At 42.8% G+C, this 23832-nt stretch overlaps 1 protein-coding gene across 6 annotated transcripts; it reads left to right on the top strand.

Moving 5' to 3' along the window:
- The first annotated feature begins 9148 nt into the window (after positions 1 to 9148).
- Positions 9149 to 23706, top strand: LOC127628519 (protein RCC2 homolog). Of its 6 annotated transcripts, none has more exons than XM_052105317.1 (13): positions 9149 to 9306; positions 10335 to 10549; positions 10652 to 10745; positions 13199 to 13342; positions 15566 to 15697; positions 16261 to 16349; positions 16472 to 16586; positions 16675 to 16841; positions 17177 to 17357; positions 17444 to 17549; positions 20203 to 20275; positions 22260 to 22337; positions 22428 to 23706. In XM_052105317.1, the coding sequence occupies exons 2-13, from the start codon at positions 10346 to 10348 to the stop codon at positions 22530 to 22532; spliced, it is 1488 nt and encodes a 495-aa protein (XP_051961277.1). In that variant the 5' UTR covers positions 9149 to 9306; positions 10335 to 10345; the 3' UTR covers positions 22533 to 23706. The 6 variants fall into 6 exon arrangements, with proteins under 6 accessions (XP_051961277.1, XP_051961281.1, XP_051961278.1 ...); XM_052105321.1 differs by having other exon boundaries at positions 10332 to 10549; XM_052105318.1 differs by lacking the exon at positions 9149 to 9306 and adding an exon at positions 9535 to 9683.
- Positions 23707 to 23832: the final 126 nt, after the last annotated feature.

Genomic DNA, 23832 nt, shown 5'->3' with positions numbered 1-23832 from the left:
GAATCTACATGCATAGAACTTGGAATCACATAAGAAACTCACTGGGATCATAGAACCTACATTAAACTTTTATACACCCTACTAGGAATGTGTAACTTAGAACATGCATAGAACTTGGAGTCTATTAGATTTATGTGACCATTTTCACCCTCCTTCAGAAAAATGTTCTCTTCATTTACTCACCCTCATGGCATCCCAGATACCTTCCCGAGACCCAGAAAAAAAAGCTTTTGATATTTAGATTTATTTTTTTTAGATAATATAAGTATTGTGGTTGAACGAAACCTTTTACAGCAAAACAACATTTCAAAAATTTTATTTATTCATTTTTATCATCTGTCCCTTGTAGTGGACATCAGGTCTTGTTTCACGACAGAATGTAATGCTATTTTATTCATTTTCATGTGGATTTCTGTTGAAAAGTATTTTATTTTCATGAACATAAAAACTGTTAGATGAAGGAAACACATCTGATCACTAAAACATAATTTTAAGAAATAACATCTCATAGTGGAGCTTTTTGATTAAATTGCATTCTGCACATTTGATAGTCACCTAAAGCTGGGTTATTAGGTCACGTCACACATGGCACTAACAACAGATCATGCACGGTACAACAGGAAGCAGTTTTTTGTCTTTGATACACACAAAACATGTTACATTTAATACACTTGAGGTATGTTTTCCCTTTGCATCCTTCTCTCCTGCACCGTGATGCTTGTACTGCCTCCATCATCTTTGGCAAATGGAGCGGCCTGTATTTTTTGACATTGTAATTGGGCTGTGGTTCAACAGACCTCCTCTTCTTTGTTGGAATGTATTCTTCATCATCAGTGCACATCTCATCATCATCACCGGCCACCTTGTCAACCTGTTGACCTCGACCACCCTGTGCTTGAGCAATCATTTCTTCAGCCAGCAGCAGCTTGAATTAAAAATACTGCAGTCTCTCCTTCTCTGGTCTCCCAGAGACCTGGTGGTCTGACCTGTACTCAATCCAGATGTTTGTGGCAGCCAGGTCAAAGAAATACAGGACCGTACAGATGGTCTATTTTTTTTGTGCGGCTTGACGTCGGATACTATCTGATCATGCAGTCGCACAAATCAACTCCACCCATGTTTTTTGACGTATTCAGCCACAACAGCAGGTCTAGGCACAGTAACATGGCGCTTCTCTTTCGCTGAAAATCTCAGGCAGCAGTCCTGGGGCTCTATTCCATGGACACTGGAGGCCATCAGAACTGCCTTATTGTCCTACCACTTCGTCAATTCAACCTCTGATGGTTTTCTGACAACCACTTCGGATGCACTTCTTGCTTGTTTTTGTAGTTTGGTGTCATCTGACATCTTTGACTTGCACAGTGCAGGGATTCTATTTTCATAATGGTCCCTTTTCCCAGGAATCCATTTGCTTTCAACACATCCAATACTTTGACAGAGGTGAAATACCTGTCAAAGTACAGGTGTGTTCCTCTTGGTAGAAACTGTGCCATCCGAGTGACTACATTCCATCCAATTCCCAGCTGCTGGTCAGTGAATGTATTCCGGCCCTTGTAAACTTCAAAATCCAGCACCAAACCATTGGGACTGGCAAGCACAAATACTTTCTGTCCTGCGGGATTTGGTTTCCCTGGCACAAACTGCCATACAGGACACCGACCTGTGAAGGGAATCATCTGTTCATCAACGCAGGCCTTCCCCGGTCTTGGCAGACTGAGGCAGCCATGCTACACTCAGTTTAAGAGAGTTCTCACCTTCCAGAGGGGATCTTTTTTTTCTCCTCATCAGAGACATAAAGATTGTTTGTGTCTTTGATGGACTGCCTAATCTTGAAGAATCTATCTCGATTCGATTGAATTGGCCATAACTGGGACCCTTGTCTTTGCCGCCCAGTACATCCGGTTCCTAGGGTATCCGAGACATGTACATAGATATGCCAAATAAGTTTTTCAGCTCCTCTGGAGTGGTTTTAAGGCTGCCTAAAGAGATGAGCACCTCCCGTTAGTTTGTGTGCTCTGACATTTTTTTAAAAACCTGGCTGTCTATGTACTGTTGAAGTAATCAGATGGCCTCCAGTCTTGGTGGTTGTGGCCAGCATTGACTTGCAAGTTATTCTCCTCCACAGCAGGGTGAAACTTATTATTATTATTGCCTTTATTGTCATTGCCTATAACAACGAAATTTAAATTGCCCTTCCCATGGTGGTAACACATAATATGACAAATCGACATCAATACATAAATACATTATAAGAAAGAACAGATAAAATGATAAAAATAGCTAAAATATAGTCATTAAAAATGCAGAGCAGTCTAAATGCTCATGAGTTCAGGTATTTTATAGCATTTGGATAAAAACTGTTCAAAAGTCTAGAGGTGCGACCCCCGGAAGGATCTGTAGCGCCTTCCAGATGGCAGCAAAATAAAGAGGCCGTGACCTGGATGGGAACAGTCCTGAATTATATTTTTTGCCCGTTGCATGCATCTGGTGTGATATATGTCCACGAGTGAGGGGAGCTGTGTGTGAATAATATTTTGTGCTGATTTCCTAACTCTGTCCAGCGCTTTTTTATCAGCAGCGGTGCAGCTACTAAACCACACCAGAATATCGTGTGAGATAATACTTTGGACAGAACAGTTGTAAAAGGATAAAAGCAATTTCTGGGAGAGGTTAATTTTATTGAGTGACCTGAGAAAGTACAGTCGCTGCTGAGTTTTCTTCACAAGGGCTGTAGTTTTGGTTGCCCAAGTGATGTCCTGTGAAATGTATGTCCCAAGGAATTTGAAGTCCTCAACCCTCTCCACAATTTCTCCATTAATGTAGACGGGGGCAAGGTCAATTTTCTTCCTGCGGAAATCTACCACCACTTCTTTGGTCTTAGAGGCGTTGAGAGACAGTGTGGAACTCTCACGGGAAGCAGGACAGGAAACGAAGGTTTCAACAAAAAAGGTAAGGCTTTAATTGCCGTATGTCTCACAATAATTTACACAGTAGTTCACACAAAGACACAAGCGCACTGGGTTGGCTTGCACGGTCGTCTTCCCTCTGCTCTGAGGCTGCTGGCTTTTTAACCGCTCTCCTCGCTCTACTGCAATTAGAGACAGGTGTTAGTCATAATTTGGCCCAGGTGTGAGCGCCCTTACCGCTTCTCTCTCCCGGACGGGCGCTTGACCACGCCCCGCTGCCACATACCCCCACCGCCCGACTCAGGCCGGGCGTCATCCGGCCTGCCTACCACTCCCCCATTTCTGGAGAGGAAGTCGGCGGCAGCCATCTGCACCCCCGGTCTGTGGACCACCTTGAACTTAAAAGGCTGGAGAGCCAGATACCAACGGGTGATCCGGGCGTTAGTATCCTTCATGCGGTGGAGCCACTGGAGTGGGGCATGATCCGAACAGAGGGTGAAGGCCCGCCCCAGCAGGTAGTATCGGAGGGTGAGGACCGCCCACTTGATGGCCAGACACTCCTTTTCCACGGTGCTGTACTTAGTCTCCCTTAAGGAGAGCTTCCGGCTAATGTACAGCACCGGGCGCTCCTCCCCTCCACCACCTGCGAGAGTACGGCCCCCAGCCCTCTGTCTGAAGCGTCCGTCTGCAATAGAAAAGGGAGAGAAAAGTCAGGTGCATGCAAAAGCGGCCCCCCACAAAGTGCAGCTTTAATCTGCGTAAACGCCTGTTGGCACTGCTCCGACCATTGGACCGGATCTGGAGCCCCCTTTTTAGTGAGGTCAGTCAGCGGGCTGGTGACGTCCGAATAATTAGGCACAAATCTTCTGTAATAGCCAGCCAGCCCCAGGAACTGCCTCACCCCCTTTTTGGTCTTAGGTCTAGGGCAAGTCGCAATCGCCGCAGTCTTTTCAATTTGGGGACGCACCTGGCCATGACCCAAGTGGAACCCCAGATACCGTACCTCCACACGCCCAACCGCGCACTTCTTAGGGTTTGCTGTGAGCCCCGCCAGCCGCAGCGATCTCAGGACGGCCCTCAGATGTTGCATGTGCCGCTGCCAATCATTGCTATAGATGATAATGTCATCTAAATAGGCAGCGGCGTACGCGGTATGCGGTCTGAGGATCCGATCCATGAGTCGCTGGAACGTGGCTGGTGCCCCAAACAAACCGAAAGGAAGCGTCACAAATTGGTGTAATCCAAACGGCGTGGTGAAGGCTGTTTTCTCGCGGGACATTGGTGTCAAGGGGATCTGCCAATAACCCTTTGTTAAATCCAGGGTCGAGTAAAATCGAGCAGTACCTAACCGATCGAGCAGTTCATCAACACGGGGCATTGGGTACGCGTCAAATTTAGACACCGCGTTGACTTTTCTGTAATCCACACAGAACCGAACCGACCCATCACTCTTGGGAACAAGAACAACCGGGCTGGACCAATCACTGTGGGATTCCTCTATTACGCCCATATCAAGCATTGCATCTAATTCTTCCCGAACGATTTTCTTTCTATGTTCGGGTAAGCGATAGAGGCGGCAACGCACCACCGCGCCCGGCTCGGTCTCGATGTGGTGCTGTATGAGGTTTGTACGGCCCGGAGAGGGGAAAACACGTCCGCAAACTCTTTTTGTAACTCAGAAACCTCTGCGAGCTGCCGCGGTGAGAGTTGGTCTCCACAAGTGACCGGAGTGTTGAGATTGTAGTCTTTGTTTATCTCCGGTCCGAGCTCCGCCCTGTCCGGAACTACCGTGGCCAACGTCACAGAGGCCGCCTCCTCCCTCCATAATTTCAGGAGGTTGAGGTGATAAATTTGACGCGCGCCCCCTCTATCGGTACGTATAACCTCATAATCGAGATCCCCCACTCGTCGTGTGACCTCAAAGGGGTCTCCCGGTGCAAATTCCCGTAGCCGAGCACCCCTGTCATACAGCCGGCGTTGGCGTTCTTGAGCTTGGAGCAAATTCTCCTGTGTTAGTCGCCCCAGTGTGTGGAGTTTTGCTCTAAGATCAAGAACGAATTGAATTTCATTTTTACTGTCAGAAGGTCCCTCCTCCCATGCTTCGCGGATGACATCGAGGACACCGCGGGGGCGTCGCCCGTACAGCAGCTCAAACGGGGAGAACCCGGTGGAGGCTTGCGGGACCTCTCGTACCGCAAACAACAGGGGGTCTAGCCACTTATCCCAATTTCTAGCGTCATCGTGCACGAATTTACTGAATCATGTTCTTGAGCGTTTTATTAAACCGTTCCACTAGGCCATCTGTCTGAGGATGGTAAACGCTAGTGCGAATCGATTTAATGCCCAAGAGCTCGTAAAGTTCGCGAAGTGTCCGTGACATAAAAGTTGTGCCTTGATCGGTGAGGATTTCTTTCGGAATCCCCACCCGGGAGATTATCTTGAAGAGTGCCCCTGCAACACTACGTGCGGAGATGTTGCTCAGAGGCACTGCTTCCGGATATCGCGTCGCGTAATCCACTAGGACTAACACGAAGCGATGTCCGCGTGCTGACCGTTCTAATGGCCCGACGAGGTCCATCCCAATTCTTTCGAAGGGGACCTCGATTAATGGTAGAGGGCGCAAAGGCGCTTTTGGGGTGGCCGGTGGGTTTACCAGCTGACATTCGCGGCACGCCGCACACCACCTGCGGACGTCACCGCCAATGCCCGGCCAATAGAAACGGGCTATTAGACGGAGAAGTGTTTTTCGTTCCCCTAGGTGACCGGCCATAGGATTATAGTGAGCCGCCTGGAAAACCATTTCCCGACGGCTCCGTGGAATCAATAATTGTGTTACTTCCTCTTTTGTTTGGGCGTCCTGCGTCACCCTGTATAAGCGATCCTTGATCAGCGAAAAATACGGATATGAGACGGCGACACCCGGCCGGAGTTGTTGACCATCGATTACTCTCACTTGGTCAAAGGCGTGCTTAAGGGTATCATCCCGCGACTGCTCCAAGGGGAAGTCCCCTCCGGGACTTCCCGGAGAGGAGGGGCGTCCACCTCGCCCCTTCCCACGTCACTCGGAGCAGTCGAGGACGGCCCTGGCTCCGCCTCCCCGCCAAAGCATCGCACATCACACACCCCTTCACTTTCGCGCAGGACCCATCCGCACAAACTCCCTCCAATAACTTTCTAAAATTCGGCCAATCCGTACCCAAAATTAGCGGATGGGTGAGGCGGGGACTAACCGCTGCCTCTACACTATGTTTTTCTCCCCTGAATTTGATCGCCAGAGTCACCACGGGATATTTGTGAATATCCCCGTGTACACACCTTACCCTCACCAGTTTAGCTGAGCCCAAAGCCTCGGGTTGAACCAAGCGTTGGTGGATGGTGGTCTGGTTACAGCCGGTATCCAACAAAGCTTGGTATGTACCCCTGGATTCTTACCGGAATCCGATACGCTCCAGCTCGATCGGGGCAGTCTGTGGAACATCGGAGACCCGTACCACCGCCCCTATTTCCATCAGCGGACACTGATCCCGGAAGTGGTCCGGGTCCCCGCACCTCCAGCAGACCGGCCCAGACGCTGCGGCCGCACCCGTGCTGGCGGGCGCCCCACCTGAGGAGGAGAGCGGCTGAAGGATGGAGAAGGGCTTGGTGGGTGTTCCCAAGACCGGGGAGCTGGGCGCGCGAACGCTCCACGCCTGCGGGGGCAGGAACGGACCCTGGGGAGAGAGCAGAGCGAGAGGGAAGAGGGGAGGGAAAAAAACAGGGGAAGACACAGGGGAAGGGGAGACAGACAGAGAGGGCGCATCCGCCCTAGGAATCGCCGCCATGTGGTCCTCCGCGAGCCGGACGGCTTCCTCCAGCGACGCCGGGCGGTGGCACTGGACCCACTCGGCCGTCTTCCGGGGCAAACGCTGGACAAACTGCTCCAGTACCACCTGGTCGACGAGCTCCTCGACGCCGCGGTCCCGCGCAAGCAGCCACCTCCGACACGCATCACGGAGCCGTTGGGCGAACGCAAACGGGCGGTCGGATTCCTCAAGTTTTAAGGCCCGGAAGAGTTGGCGACTTTCTTCTGGGGACCGACCAACCCGTTGCAGGATGGCTTTTCGCAGGTCGTCGTAAGCCAGGAGGCTGGTTGCCGGCAGTTGTTGGGCCGCGAGTTGTGCTTCCCCGGACAGGAGAGGGACTAACCGGGCTGCCCACTGGTCTTGGGGCCACCCCCAAATCTCCGCCGTCCTCTCGAAGAGGTCGATGAAGGCCTCTGGGTCGTCCGCCGGCCCCATCTTCTGTAACGCGGGTGGGGGCAATGTGGCGCGGGTGTCCGGGGTCGCGGCTGCGGCTGGAGCGGCCTCCTGGCTGAGGAGGCTCCGGATGGCGTGCCGGTCCTCTGCTTGAGCCCGCATGATTTCAAAAAAAACGGCGATCCTGGTCTTGCCGGAGCTCAAGCAGGGATTGTTGGTGGCTCTGGTGGAGTGTCGCGAGGGACTGGAGGACTTCAGCCAGCTGGGAGGACTCTATGGGGCGACTCTGTTCCATTATTAATTCTCCCGGGTTTCAGCACCAGTGTGGAACTCTCACGGGAAGCAGGACAGGAAACGAAGGTTTCAACAAAAAAGGTAAGGCTTTAATTGCCGTATGTCTCACAATAATTTACACAGTAGTTCACACAAAGACACAAGCGCACTGGGTTGGCTTGCACGGTCGTCTTCCCTCTGCTCTGAGGCTGCTGGCTTTTTAACCGCTCTCCTCGCTCTACTGCAATTAGAGACAGGTGTTAGTCATAATTTGGCCCAGGTGTGAGCGCCCTTACCGCTTCTCTCTCCCGGACGGGCACTTGACCACGCCCCCGCTGCCACAGACAGGTTGTTAGTGGAGCACCAGGCGGAGAGTTTTTGGATTTCATCCCTGTAGGCAGACTCATTGTTGTGAATAAGTCCAACTACAGTGGTGTCATCTGCAAATTTGATAATAGTATTACTTTCATGAACTGGGTTACAGTCATGAGTGTATAAAATGTAAAGTAAGGGGCTCAACACACAACTTAATTGATAAAGAAAGGAGAGGTATAGTTTAAAGCACTTTTAGCAAGTGTATTATTAATTAAATAAATCAACAAGGTCAATAGTTTGCCAAATCAAACTTTTAACTGATTGTGTACTGTACTGTACTGTACGTTTGTGTGTGTGTGTGTTTGTGTAAGTGTAAATTCAACTAAAAAGGCTCTCATTTCCCTTTCTAGACACTGTAATACCAATTAACTTCAGAGCCCTAGCTTACACATGGCTTCTTATCCACAATGGATGGTGAGTGTTGTCACTTTGTCCCTGCTTAGGCTCCTCAAAAGATGATATGTCCTCCTCTGAGTTTTCACCTTCCTGGTGTAATGTCTGGCCCTCCTATACCTCATCTCCTGTCCTGACAGATCTAAATCTGAATCCCCTTCCACAATTCTGAGTAAAATCCTTTCTGCCTCACTCAGCCCTCTGCTTCCTCAAGAATGAAAAACAGGAGTTAGTCCTGGTGTCCACTACAAAGGACATTGAATAAAAGTTGTGCTTTGAAAGGGTTAAAATTAATGTATATTTCTGAAATCTTACTAAATTGAAGTCAAGACTCACATTGAAGAAACAATTTGATTATTAGCAAGAGAAACATAATATCTGCAAAAAGACCATTCACTTGCATTGTATTGTGATCTGCAAAAGAAGTCATACACATCTGTACTGTAAATTAACTCTGTTGTATTCAGCTAACCTCTTTGCACGTAAAATATATAATGCTGTCGGATACAAAACAGTCTCTTGCAAAGCCTGGAACACAGGTAAGTTCACAAAGCAATTTCTGCTGAAATATACATTAGTTAGAAGAACCAGCATAAATCTTAGAATCCACTTGAATGTTATCTTCGTAGACAATGACAATAATTTTCTTTCTGGTCATTTATACAAAAAATACAATAAAAACAGATTTATTGAAACATCTCTTTGCTGACAAAGAAATTCTTGACCTGCCTAAAATCGGCGGAGAGTTGGAGTCCATAAAAAACCTGAGAGCCAAAGCCTCGGCCACCATTAAATTAGGATAGCAACTTTTATCTGGCCTTGCAACTATAATGAAGGGGATGTAAACAAGCAATGGATTATCCACAATACCGGATGTCCAACAATAACGAGAAATGCATCTTCCAACTCAGTAGAGGGCGCTATATAGCTTACTTATCAAGACTCAAAATTTGTAGTTCGGTCAACATCCTCGTGTTTTGTGTTTGCGGAATACATGCCCCTTGCTAGGAAAGTTACACGAGTGTTTTAATGGTACATCTTAACCTAATTTAACATTGTAAAAACAAACAGATAAAAGGTCCTTTCGGGTTCAACATTTAGCACTTGCATTCCAAGAAAGACAGGTAAATTTAATTTTTTGTCATCAAAGCGATAAACCTTTTCCCGTACACTTCTTCCATGAATAACTTGACAATCACGTCAACTATGCGATTATTTGCTATTTTATACTGTAAACTCTGCGACTGGCGCTTAGAAATGTGTGAAATGCATTGCCTGAGTGTGTGTTGCGCCCACGTGGTGTGATCGTGAGCTCTGCGAGTCTTTTGTTTCGAATCAATTATAAAAGAAAAAACGAGGAAGACGGACAGAAGTAGAGCATCTGAATCAGGAAATCTATAGGCTCTTGTATAATAATCGCATCTTCCAACACAACAGGCGAAGTCGTAGCGACTCAGTGCGTTTATATTCCGTTAACTTTGATATCCGTATTTAAGAAGAGGTAAAAAGTTTTTCTCTTGCGAGGTATGATATATTTTATGTTTATGATTGCGGATGCAAATGCAGTGCAGCATGCTAACGCAGCTGCGCGTGCATCATATACGTGTCGAAACATAACGGCTTTCAAATTTACTTTTGGAGCAGCGGGGCTTTATTATTTGCTTTCTTTGGTGGGACAGGACAGGTATAACACGTGGGTTACGGAATGGTTTAGTAGTATGGTTATAGGAAAGCGGTGCTATTTGGCTAACCGGCGGCTGCTTTATTAAACATAACAAAGAAACAAACGGAGACTGAGTGAGACAGACGCGCTGCTGCTTCTTTTGTTACAGCACTGCTAGTGTGGTAGCATAGCACTGGACATCTGCCAAGAAACCTGCTTTTATAACGTCTTACATTTCTATATTTACATATAACATTTTAAGGTATTTGTATAACTCGTGCGTAGCGCGTGCTTGTGTTTTCTTATGGATTATTTTGGCTGCGAGTTATTTGGGAATATTCGTGGTGGTGAAAGCAAGGGATTTGTATATCATTTTATTTAGTTTGTTATGGCGTCTTCGTTTCTATGATCTTTTCGCTTCGTTTCAGTATAATTACAGCCAGAACTGTAAGCTGCTTGCTTATTACTTTTTGTTTTTTGTTGAAGTAGGATTTTTTACCATGCCTCGCAAGAAGGTGACAGGTGTGTCTGGCAACGGTGGTGTGAAGAGGAAAAGAGGTGGTGGCAAGAAGAAGGACAGCGAGTTTAGCAGTGACGATGACTTTGATGACTTTGAACAGGAAAACACCAAGAAACCCGGGAAGCCAACAGCTAAAGCAGGTCTGCAGCCGGTTACTGTGGATGATGATGTGAAGGAGAAGATTGTAAGGACATGCATGGCTCTCATTGCTCCCTTTAAATGTCAGCATTTCATACAGTATTGAATTAATGGATTGTTGATGGAATTCTTGCTTTTTGGTGTGCAGAAACTTGAGGTTCCCAAAGTCAAAGGTCAACTGCTCGTTTTTGGAGCCACCAACTGGGATTTGATTGGCAGAAAAGAAGTGCCAAAACAGCAAGGTATGACCATGCTCGACAAGAAATATTAGGGTTGCAATACAGTTTTAGGAAACTAGTTTCACCTGAGTTAGCCATTTTAATCTGTTAATGGGACACGACACACCTTAAGTCTTAACTTTAATATGCAGATATAATGACCTCCCTTGACTGGTATGCACATGAACACACTAACTCTTTGACCCTGCTTTCACATGATATGGACCCTTTTCACAGACTGTGATTATGCGTTGCCACCTTATTTAACAGAGTAAATATAGCAAACTTTATATTTGCAATTTTGTAATTCTTTAGTGTAAAGTTATTACATTATACTTTGTATTATATTACCCTAGAATTTTAGTTAAACAAAATTGACCACAGATATGATTAGGTTTCTTAAACAGCTGCTGAGATAGTGACAGAAAATTTGCTGCCTTCTCTCTTAATCAACCACTTACTTGGGGGGCCTCAACAAGTATTGACGCTGACTACTGCCCCTGGAGTCGCAAGTTCGAATCCAGGGTGTGCTGATTGTCTCCAGGTCTTCCAAGCAACCAAATTGGCCCGGTTGCTAGGGAGGGTAGAGTCACATGGGGTTACCTCCTTGTGGTCCCGATTAAGTGGTTCTCGCTCTCAATGGGGCACGTGGTAAGTTATGCGTGGATCGGTGAGAGTATCATGAGCCTCCACATGCTGTGAGTCTCTGCAGTGTCATGCACAGTGAGCCACGTGATAAGATTAACGGATTTACTTTCTCGGAGGCGACTGAGACTTGTCACCCAGATTGAGGTGAGTAACCGCGCCACCATGAGGACCTAGTGAGTTGTGGGAATTGGGCATTCCAAAATTTTTTTTTTTTTTTTTTTTTAATCAACCGCTTCATTTGGAAAGTTGTGGAAACATAATAGTGCCGTTTTTTTATTCGAAAGAAACGGGTAAGCAAAAATATATTTGTTGTCTCCCATTCACCGTTATCAAGGGTTACCCTGCAATTGTTTGCATCCATGTCACAAATCCTGGAAACAGATTCTTATAATGACGTAACAGTCAACTAGCATGTTACGACGGCATGCCACTGTTGCGGACACCATACAAATGAATGGGGAGAGCCATAAGGTAACACTTACCTGTAGAAACATTTTCTGTCTTCTCTTATATAATGGCAATTTTATCATAGTAAACTCCACACATAGTTCATTCCTAAAAGTTTGCTTTGTGTATGACTTGAAGTTTAGTGAACAGACGGATGGCTTGTAGGCTTCCCTTAGAGGGGCTCTGCTGGAAGAGTGAAATGTGTCCATTGAGCTGTTTCAGTTAATCCGATCACAAGTGGACAGCCCTAAATACAGTGCAAATGCAGATGTTTCGCCTGACCAATTTTGATCCAATCACCTGAAAGGTATTTCAGTAACGGCTGAAAACAGAGTCTTTGACTGTAAGCACAGAGATTTTTACTGGATATTAAACCAAACCCTTGTATTTGGGCATACCATAGATGTCTAACAAGTCAACTTTTCTCTCAAAACAATATATATTGATATTAAGAATTGCTGGTGCTCAAACTATTATTGAGCAAACTCTTAACCTTGCATATTAAACTTTGGGTTATTTTAAACTAGAAAATATTTGCAGGTTATTTCCTTTGTCATTGTGATTTATTAATTTCAATGAATATAACTTGCATTAAATTACTTATTTTGTTTGGTGCAGCTGCTTGCCATATTTTTATGTGGGCTATGCATTAAAACAAGCTGATAATTGTGTTCCTGAAGTGGATTTATTTTTTTATTTTTTTAATATAATTGCATGGAAAACAAAGCATTGTTCACATTTTGAAAAAAAATATACACAGATTAATTTTCATAGTGAGCAATACTGATATGCCTTTTAGACAAATGTGTTTTTGCATTCATGCACAGAACGGCCCAAAACATTTTTAAATGGAAAAACACCTAAATGGAATGCTGTAATTAACACGATTAATCACGATTACATAATTTCAACAGCTCTAGTCGTAATCTCGATTATTTTTCTATTGATTGTGTAGCTATTTTTGAAAGCACAAACTCCATTTGTGCTAGGAATGTGAATGGTCCTTGAAATCAAGCAATCAGTTTTGTGTTTCTATGATTCATATATAGGGACTAGAATATTAGAGACTTGGGGGTGGACTCTGTCAAAATGAGTCTGTAAACAACCTCTCAGAACACCCTAGCAATGGTATAGCAGCCACTCCAAGCACCTTAGCTATCACAAAGTAACATCCTGATAACCACTCTGCATCATGGTGTCGACTTGGGCAAAAACTACAAAATGTAAAAATGTAGTTCACCTTAACTAGTACATGCATAGTGACTTTACTGCAGTAAATTGAAGCACTTTATTGAGCAGAATAAAGATCATATTATGTGTAGGCTTAAGTAAACTCACAGTAATCCATATTAAAGTTGTGCGTTGTGTGTGTATTGTTGCAGCTGCTTATCGGAACCTTGGGCAGAATCTGTGGGGGCCTCACCGCTATGGTTGTCTCAGTGATGTCCAGGTTAGCTGTGTGGTGTCTGGACCCTGTGCTGCCCACAGTCTCATCATCACTACAGAGGGCAAACTCTGGAGCTGGGGTAAGTGGCCACACATAAGCAGTCTCTCCTATATTTTAACAAGATTCTTAAGCCCCCATAAACTTGTAACATTGCAAATCTTTCATGAGTCATCATCATTTGCATACACTTTTTGATGCACCTGACAGGATTCTTTTGAGCATGTCCACCTTTTTCCTGGGGGTTGTAAAGGGGATGCAGGTGCGACTTCAGCTGGAAGTCCTTCTATAGCATTCGCTAGCTCCGGCTGTAGTCATTTTAGACCCAATTTACAGCTGGTATTAAGTTGTGATTTGGATGATCTGATGACAAGTGGTCAGTGCTAAATACAGGTGTAAATGAGCTGCAAAACCATTTGTGATTGGATAACAAAAGCGCGTACGGATGTGGTTAAAAATGCATGCAGCCAGTGACCACATCGCATTTGAGGTGTAATTGCCATCCTGATGCATCCCAGGAATCAGTGACGCGCCACCCCTCACCTGTCAATCAAGAGTTAAAACCGTTCATGACTCTTACATACGGATTTAAAAGGAAAGAAACGCCCGATCTGAAAATTTGAGAAAGCAAAATTTCAGCAAAATTTTCACTGAAAATCAGTGAAGGATTCTCTTCACTGAGTCTAATATCAGTGTGACTGTTTCTTATGATATTTTAGCATTTTATAATTTATGCAGCGACACACTGAGAGTGATGAAATCTGATACTCCCCTCCAAATCTGGACTGGTTCCTACCCTCACCTATGGTCATGAAGGTTGGGTCATGACCGAAAGAACTAGGTCGCGAGTACAAGTGGCCGAAATGGGCTTCCTCAGAAGGGTGGCGGGCTTCTCCCTTAGAGATAGGGTGAGGAGCTCAGTCATCCGTGAGGATCTCGGAGTAGAGCCGCTGCTCCTTTGCGTTGAAAGGAGTCAGTTGAGGTGGTTTGGGCATCTGGTAAGGATGCCCCCTGGCCGCCTCCCTAGGGAGGTGTTTCAGGCACGTCCAGCTGGGAGGAGGCCTCGGGGAAGACCCAGGACTAGGTGGAGAGATTACATCTCCACACTGGCCTGGGAACGCCTCGGGGTCCCCCAGTCAGAGTTGGTTAATTTGGCTCGGGATAGGCGGTTGAAGATGGATGGATGGATGGAATCTGCATGTGTTGCATGCTTCAAAATGAATGTGTGAAGCTGGCCGCTCGTATGCTGAAAACACCTCATAAGCATCACATGCACTCTGGGTGTGTAGAAGATGACAGTCTGAAGCGTGCAGCACATACAGATATATTTGTATTTTAATGAAATTATAGCTGTTTGTGGTTTGTCACACAGGGACTTGTACAAACTGCTTATCCAGAGGTGAGAATCTACCATGAAAAACATTCAAATTAATTAGAAAAAAATTAACCCTCTAATAATTACAATTTTAATGACCTTTTGTGTGTTTTAGCTTAAATATTACAACCATGTGGCACAAAATGTCCTGGAAAATTGTTCCTTGAAAAGAGTGGGTGAACTCTGTATAATTTTACCCAGTCAGCAGGCTGTCCTTTACTGATGAAGCAAGGTTTTGAAGAGATGAGCCAATAGGAATTGGCTCTAGAATAGTGCTTTTATCTGGGCAAATAACTTTAATTTTATGAAGCTGAAATACTTTTTCAGATTCCATATAATATGCTGAGACAGCTGTAAGTAAGCCATTAGCTATGTTTCCATCTAAGTTGTGAATTACATTTTTGCATCATGTATTCCTAATAAGTTGAATAGTTTATTCGGTACATTTATTTCCATCATAGTTTATGCGCATTTCTTCTTACCTCAAGTGAGCGCGTGTGTGTGTTTGTGTGTGTGTATATATATATATATATATATATATTTTTTTTTTTTTTTATGCACATTATAGAGATTTTATTAGTATCTTGGTGTTTCCATCCAGAAGTTTTTATGCTATACCCCAGAAGGTGCATCAAAATATGTGAATGTAAACCCAGCTATTGGTAAGTAGATTCCCAAGAAAGTATAAACGTTATGGTACTATCACAACATTGCTCTCTTTGAGAATCCCTACCATTTAGACATGGCAACATTGGATCAACCAATGGCGTGAGTTTGGGATGGGACCAATGGCTGACAGGGAAGTGTTCAGGAAACCTGATTGAAAAACCAGTCATAATTTTTTAAAGTTCCATTTGGTGCCACTAGTGGCGCAGAAATGACACACTCCAGCTATAAATCTTGATAGTTTTTTTATTCTGTGCACTCCAGGTCGCAATGAAAAGGGGCAGTTGGGGCATGGAGACACTAAACGATTGGAGGCGCCAAAATTATTGGAGGGACTGGGGGAGGAAGTGATTGTAGCAGCTGCCTGTGGTCGGAACCACACCTTGGCTTTAACTGGTATGCAGCTGTTTGCAATATTTTGCATTGAAGAGTGCCTGTCCTATAATTTTTTGCCATAATTATAATGGATGTATGATATTAAAATAGTATTATGCAGGGCCTGGGTAGCTCAGCGAGTATTGATGCTGACTACCACCCCTGGAGTCGTGAGTTCGAGTCCAGGGCGTGCTGAGTGACTCCAGCCAGGTCTCCTAAGCAACCAAATTGGCCTGGTTGCTAGGGAGGGTAGAGCCACATGGGGTATCCTCTTCGTGGTCGCTATAATGTGTGGTTCTCGCTCTCAGTAGGGTGAGTTGTGCGTGGAGAATAGCGTGGGCCTCCACACACACACACACACACACTATGTCTACACGGTAATGCGCTCAACAAGCCATGTGATAAGATGTGTGGATTGATGGTCTCAGATACGGAGGTAACTGAGATTCATCCTCCTCCACCTGGATTGAGGAGAGTCACTATGCCACCACGAGGACTTGGAGCACATTGAGAATTGGGCATTCCAAATTGGGGAGAAAAGGGGAGAAAATCAAAAAACAAATTTGTATTATGCTTTCTTGCAGAAAATGGTACTGTGTACTCATTTGGAGAAAATAAATTGGGGCAGCTTGGTCAGGGCAATCAGACAGATGCTGTTCTCAGCCCAGCTACAGTAAGACTCTGCCCAAATACTGTTAATATTTAGTTTGACTCACCAACTCGGTGGGTCTGTACTGGAACATGTGCATTGTGTTTTGAGGATTTCACAAAACTGCTTCAATGATTTCCCTACAGATCCTTTACAATGGGCAGCCAATAGTCAAAGTCGCATGTGGTGCAGAATTCAGCATGATAGTGGACTGCAAGGGGAACATTTACTCTTTCGGTTGCCCGGAATATGGCCAGCTTGGTATGCAAAAACTATTAAACTAGTTCTATTTAAAAAATACTGTTTATCAGTTTGGACAATTCTACTTTCTTTGCCTTGTATCCAAAAGGGCATAACTCAGATGGAAAGTTCATTGCACGTGCCCAGCGCATTCAGTTTGACTGTGAGCTGATCCCTAGACGCGTGGCCATTTTCATTGAGAAGACTAAAGATGGCCAAGTGCTTCCTGTGCCAAACGTTGTGGCTCGAGATGTAGCTTGTGGGGGCAATCATACAGTGAGTAGAAATTCTGTGGATGGTATTGCAAGTCCTCCATGCATCAGAAGGTGAAAACGAAATACATTTTGCACATATGAAATCAAGAAGTTTTCACATTGATTACAATACAAATACTTGTCTTTATCCCCTCCCGGCTTATTATTGGACAGTTCTGTGCCAGGCGTGCCTCCTCACAGCCTGGCCACGCCCTCCTCGTCTCGCACACTATAATAATAATAATTTAAAAAAATGCTAACAATGACATGTAATGCTCAACAGATCAGTAGTTAATGTTTATTCAAATTGAAAAATCGATGTTTTATATATCGTCTATAATTTTTATTTCTGTGCAGCTGGTGCTGGATTCCCAAAAGCGTGTATTTTCTTGGGGATTTGGGGGATATGGACGACTAGGCCACACAGAACAGAAAGATGAAATGGTTCCACGGTTAGTCAAGCTGTTTGACTTCCCCGGCCGTGGAGCAACCCAAATATACAGTGGCTACCAGTGTTCCTTTGCTGTGAGTGAAACAGGTAAGCATGTGCTTAATCACTGAAAAGAAGTGCATAACCTAATACACATAATCAGTGGTTTACAATGCGGCTTCTATTTTTTACAGGAGGTTTGTTTTTCTGGGGCGTAACAAATACTTCTCGTGAGTCCACCATGTACCCCAAGGCTGTGCAGGACTTGTGTGGATGGAAGGTACGCAGTCTGGCCTGTGGGTAAGTACTGGCCCTGGACTGAGAATTTATTTTATAATACCTTAAATGTGTTCTAAGCCAGTCCTTAACTTCCACCAACGTCTGAATTAGACACTCCCCCTTTTCTAAAACTCTACCTGGATCAATATCGGCTCCGATACTAACATTTTATCTGGATCGGTATTGGTTCGACGAGCCCGATCCAAATCCAATAGCACATGTTAGTAATGGTCGTTACCGACAAGCTCAAGGAATGAAAAGTAGCACTATTAAAGTAGTCCATTTAATTGAATTTTGTTCAAAGACTTTTGAAACCATAAGATAGCATTGTGAATTGGAAAAGGCTGTGTTTAAAGGGGTCATGTCATGAGGAATACCATTTTCAAAAGATCTTTGATCTTTTGACATATAAGAGGTAATTCTACTATAAAAACATACTGTTCATTTCAGAATTCAAACTTCATCTCCAATGCTTTAAAAGCATTTATTGAAACCAAGCAGCAAAAACACCTGGTTGGTATCTGGTAGCTGATACTGGGAGTTCAGGGGGAAAAAATTGTATCGGTACATCTCTAAATATAGCGTTCTCGCATGACCAACTGCATATGAAGCTGAAAATGGCATTTTAATTCAATGATCCACAACTAATACACACTAAGCTTCCTGCTTGCCATATATGGTCTGCTCTGTGAATGAGCAAAACGTTTAACAGGCAGAAAGAGCTTCAGTTTCTTTGGCTTGAATAAACAAATTATCTGACTGCAACTCAGTCATGCTTTAAGCTAGCTCTACACTTGCATTCTCACTTATCACTGCAGCAGTAGTATAAATATGAATTACAACCTGGCTACTCATAATCGTTATTGTATATTTAAGTGTTCCACCATGTACATTAAGTTCAGCAGTGATCTCCGACCACTTTTTTTTTTTTATTTATTTTTTTAAAGGTCAGTTATGATTAGGGTTGCAGTGGTATGAGATTTTCACAGTACGATAACAGTCTCAGAAAATATCACTGTTTCACGGTATAACACAATTATTATTATCAGTTACAATGACTCTTAAAGGAGTGAATTATTTTTTTTTTGGTTGAACAAATGCTTTATAGTAATTTAAACTTGAAACCATTTTTTTTTAAATGTAAGTATGTGTAAAGTCTCCCTTTTGGAAATAGAATAAATAAGAAAGCTAACAGTAGTATAATAATAAACTGAATTATAAACATGGAAAAATAAAATAGCATGCAACTATAACATGTTAAAGCATATGTTAACATATAACTATAAGCATTTTAGTTTACATGTTGGCATAGCATGTTAAATTAACTACTAAATGAAAACTCACATCAGCTGTGTGAGCTTTAACGTAATGTCCTATGATTATTAACAATTAACATCTACTGTAGGTGCTCGACAGCACAGCCAGACTGCTCCTGTCTGTGGCGACACACCATAGTACAAATATAACCTGTATTTAATGTATCCTGGGTCACATTTCCTTTTGCATATTTTTGTTCATGGTTTTCAAGGACAAGAACATGCATTAAGTAACATTATTTTTGCTGTTGACAGGAAGTTTTCTCTCCCCCCTCATAGAAGTTACTTCTATGAGCCCATTATTATTATTATTATCTTGTTTGTTTCCTAATTTCAAACATAATTCAAACAGAACATATTACACAGGAGGAAAATCTCCTAATTACCAAGGTTAGGTCAGTGTAGCTAGTCTTAAATAATAGTAATAATAAAAAATTATTACTATTTTCATTTATGAAAAAATAAATACTAGCTGAAACACACCTTGATAATGCCACTGTTGATATAAAATGAGGTCTAATAGATTCTACCTTTTTTAGATTATTTAATATGAAACTATAACATTTTGCCAAAATATTAGTTACCTTTACTCATGTAAAATCATGAAACAATTTTGTAAAGGTGATGTGTGATGACAATACATTTTTTGGCACTTAACACAGTGTTGCTCTTTTCCTGCTGTTTGGCATGTCAGCACTGCCTACTGTTTGAGAAGTTCGACTTGACTTCCTCCATAGCGCTTTAAACTAGAAAAGTCTCACTAGAATTGAAATTGGTCAGTTTTGAGGTCTGCACTCGGCAATATCAAGGGAAGCCCAGTTGGTGCACGTGCGTGCTAGAGAGAAGAGCAGATCACGATCGCAAGCTGGTTCCTTTACACTCGTGTGAAAGTGCAGATGAGAAGCCTTTAGCAGATTGAGATAATTAAATCTGCCTTCTGCAGAAAATATTTGCTTCGATCCTCTGGCAAAAAAAACACTACATGGACTGCACTCATTGGTCACTGCCTTGGTGGTGTGTTCCCGCCCCACCCACAGCCAGTGATAATTTCAAGCAAGCCTGATGTGTATTTTCAGTGTTTCAAGGCATTAACTCAGCTGGGAGTCCAGACAGTCAAGTGATTAACACCTCCAGCTGAGAGGTGCTAATGGATACTCTGTCTCCCTCTGCCTGGCTAGTGATTTAATGAAGCTAGCACCTGAAAATCATTGGAAAAATGAACTAGTGTGGAGCCCTCCACAGAGATTTCAGCTAATAAGGACTTTTCTGTTTCTATGTGTCGTTCCATAAAAATTTGTTTGCAAGTGTTCTACAAGTCATCTTATGTGATCATTAACTGTTTACTCTGACCCTCACAGGAAGAGCAGTATTATCATAGCAGCTGATATTAGCACCATTAGCTGGGGACCATCTCCCACATTTGGAGAGCTGGTATGTTCGGTTTTCTTTTTTAAGTCTTTGAAATTGTATGTGTGTACGCACTGGTGGCCAAAAGTTTGGACTAATGTACAGATTTTGTTGTTTCAGAAGCAAATTGGTACTTAAATTCACCAAAGTGGCATTCAGCTGATCACAGAGTATAGTCAGGACATTACTGATGTTAAAAAACAGCACCATCACTATTTTAAAAAAGTAATTTTTGATCAAATCTAGACAGACCCCATTTCCAGCAGAAATCACTCCAACACCTTATCCTTGAGTAATCATGCTAAATTGCTAATTTGGTACTAGAAAATCACTTGCCATTATATTAAACACAGGTGAAAGCTATTTGGTTTATTTAATGAAGCTTGACATTGTGTTTGTTTTTGAGTTGCCACAGGATGCAATTGACTGGCATGTCTTAAGGTCAATATTAGGTAAAAAGTGGCACGCACACACAAAAAAAAAAGAAACTGCTTTCTCTAGAAACTCATCAGTCAATCAAGTATGGAAGGCTATACAATGTTTGAAATTGCCAAAAAACAGAACATTTTATACAAAGGTGTACACTACAGTCTTCAAAGACCCCTTAAACTACTTCAAAGAGTTCTCATCAAAAAGTCCTCCACAAGCAGCAATGACAGCTTTGCAGATCCGTGTCATTCTAGCTGTCAGTTTGTCTAGATACTCAGGTGACATTTTACCCCACACGTCCTGTAGCACTTGCCATAGATGTGGCTGTCTTGTCGGGCACTTATCACTCACCTTACAGTCTAACTGTCCCCACAAAACCTCAATGGGGTTCAAAATATCATAACTCTTTTCCAATTATCTTTTGTCCGATGTCTGTTTCTTTGCCCACAATAACAATTTCTTTTTGTTTTTCTGTTTCAAAAGTAGCTTTTTTTTGCAATTCTTCCCATAAGGCCTGCACCCCCGAGTCTTCTCTTTACTGTTGTACATGAAACTGGTGTTGAGCAGGTAGAATTCAATGAAGCTGTCAGCTTAGAACATGTGAGGTGTCTATTTCTCAAACTAGAGACTCTGATGTACTTATCCTCTTGTTTAGTTGTACATTTGGCTTTCCACATCTCTGTCTGTCCTTGTTAGAGCCAGTTGTCCTTTGACTTTGAAGACTGTAGTGTACACCTTTTGTATGAAATCATCAGTTTTTTGGCAGTTTCAAGCATTGTATAGCCTTCATTCCTCAAAACAATGATTGACTGAGTTTCTATAGAAAGCAGTTTCTTCTTTTTGTTGTTGCCATTTTTGACCTAATATTGACCTTAAGACAGTCTTTTGCATACTGTAGCAACTCTAAAACAAACACAAAGACAATGTTAAGCTTCATTAAATGAACCAAATAGCTTTCAACTGTGTTTGGTATAATGGTAAATTATTTTCTAGTACCAAATTAGCAATCTGTCATGATTACTCAAGGATAAGATGTTTAAGTGTGATGGCTGCTGGAAATGGGGCCTGTCTAGATTTGATTAAAAATGACTCTTCAAATAGTGATCATCAGTAATGTCCTGACTATATTTTGTGATCAGTTGAATGACACTTTGGTGAATTAAATACCAATTTCCTTCAGAAACAGCAAATCTGTACATTATTCCTAAATTTTGGCCACCTGTGTGTGTGTGTGTGTGTATGTATGTATATTAGCGTGCATACATATACACAGTGCATTCAGATCCCTTCATTTTTTTTTCACATTTTGTGTTTGTCTTATGCTAAAATGTTTTTAATAAAAATTCACATTAATCTACACTCCATATCCCATAATGACTAGGCAAAAAACACGTTTCTCATAATGCTGCAAATGTATTAAAATGAAAAAAGCTGAAATATCACATTGACAGAAGTGTTAAGACTAGTACTGAAATGATTAGTTAACATTATCGACATTGTCAGTAAGATGAATACTCTCTGAATGTACTGTGTGTTTATATACCAAAGTCAAGACTAACCAGTAATGCATATTTTGAAGGGCTATGGTGACAACAAACCAAAATCATCCACTACTGCTCAGGAGGTTAAAACTCTAGATGGGGTGTACTCTGAACAGGTGAATCTTGCAGTTAAAAACATGGCTCATATTAAAGAATTTTGTTCGCTGATAGGTATGGCTGTGTAACTGACAGCTGTGTTGTTTCAGGTCGCAATGGGTTATTCTCATTCCCTGGTTATTGCTCGCCAAGACACTGAGCAGGAGAAGGAAAAGCTCAAGAAGCTGCCTGAATACAACCCACGCACACTCTGAAGACAATCTGTTAAGTGTTCACATTTTCTCCAGGGGCTTATTTTAAATTGAATGCCTCTACTCACTAGGTCACCTTGGTTGTCACTGTTTGGTTGGGATGGGATTTTGCTTTTAGGACATCCAATTAATTTTGAAAGACAAGCCACATGTCGAACTGAAGCATGAAGCAAGGAAGTTGCGTTAACTCATCTGTGTAGGCTCTGGCTTTTCCAGAATGGTTATTGTGGCTTCATACATCTGTTTCAATTTCACAATTGTCCCAGCAATGAGAGAGAAGCAACTACTTTCTCTTAAGCACTCGGATTCCAGTGGATCCATCTCTTTTACATCTACATTCCTAATGGGAGTTTATCACTTTTTTTTTTTTCTTCCATAACAATGACTATAAGATCCTTCTCTGCTCTCTTCCAAAAAAACTGGTGCTAAATCATTCTAATGCTGACTATCAATGGGCTAATGGTTCACTAATGGACAAACTCACTTCAATCTTGTGCCTTTTTAAGTGAGGTGATTGACAACTCCTCACGTTTTATGGGGCACTTCACCTTTCATTTCATACATCACTTTCATTACTTCCAGCTCCACACTATTATCATACATAAGAACGTCATTTTTGTTGTGGTCTTTTTTTACCTAATCTGGGAAGCATTTTCAAATTCTGCAATGCAAATGAGACATCAGCTGTGAGATCTTTTTAAAAAGTATTAAACGTAAGAAGTGCTACCTTGTCTAGAAATGAAAATGTATATCTTCATGCCCTTGCCTTTTCTAGTATTGTAAGCTACAGAAATGCTGTTCTCATGCATTGATGTTAGTATGATGTGGAAATAATGGACATGATGTTGAGAAGTGTATGATTGTCCCATCAACTGGGACCACAATGTTCTTTACATCATTTCATGCAATATGTTGAGGACTATGCCATTTCTTTGCATTTACCTGGGATTAAACTGTGATCATATTGTTACATTATCTTTAATGAACAGTACTTAAGTCCATCAACAGTTTGTGGGCAAGCAACAAGCTTGTTATGTTTTATGACCGTTTTAAATTTTGTGTACTAAAATTAGTTTATTTGTTAATGCAGTGAATGTCCACAAACTGGAATTCCAATTATTTTGATTTCTTAAATGTTTTTCTTCCTTAATATTAAATAAAGGTTCATGTAAGTTGGTATTTGTTGTCTCGCTGTATTTTTTTTAACTTATAAAGTAAAACATATGCTGCCAGTGGTTTTGCAGCCAAGTGTTTTATAATAAAATAAATCCGGTTTGTGGTAGATTAGTAGGTGTGGATCCAT

Source organism: Xyrauchen texanus, chromosome 35, assembly GCF_025860055.1.
Source record: "Xyrauchen texanus isolate HMW12.3.18 chromosome 35, RBS_HiC_50CHRs, whole genome shotgun sequence".
NCBI classification, from domain to species: Eukaryota; Metazoa; Chordata; class Actinopteri; order Cypriniformes; family Catostomidae; genus Xyrauchen; species Xyrauchen texanus.
Note: the sequence above shows the minus strand (reverse complement) of the source record. Positions and strands in the feature narration are given on the sequence as shown.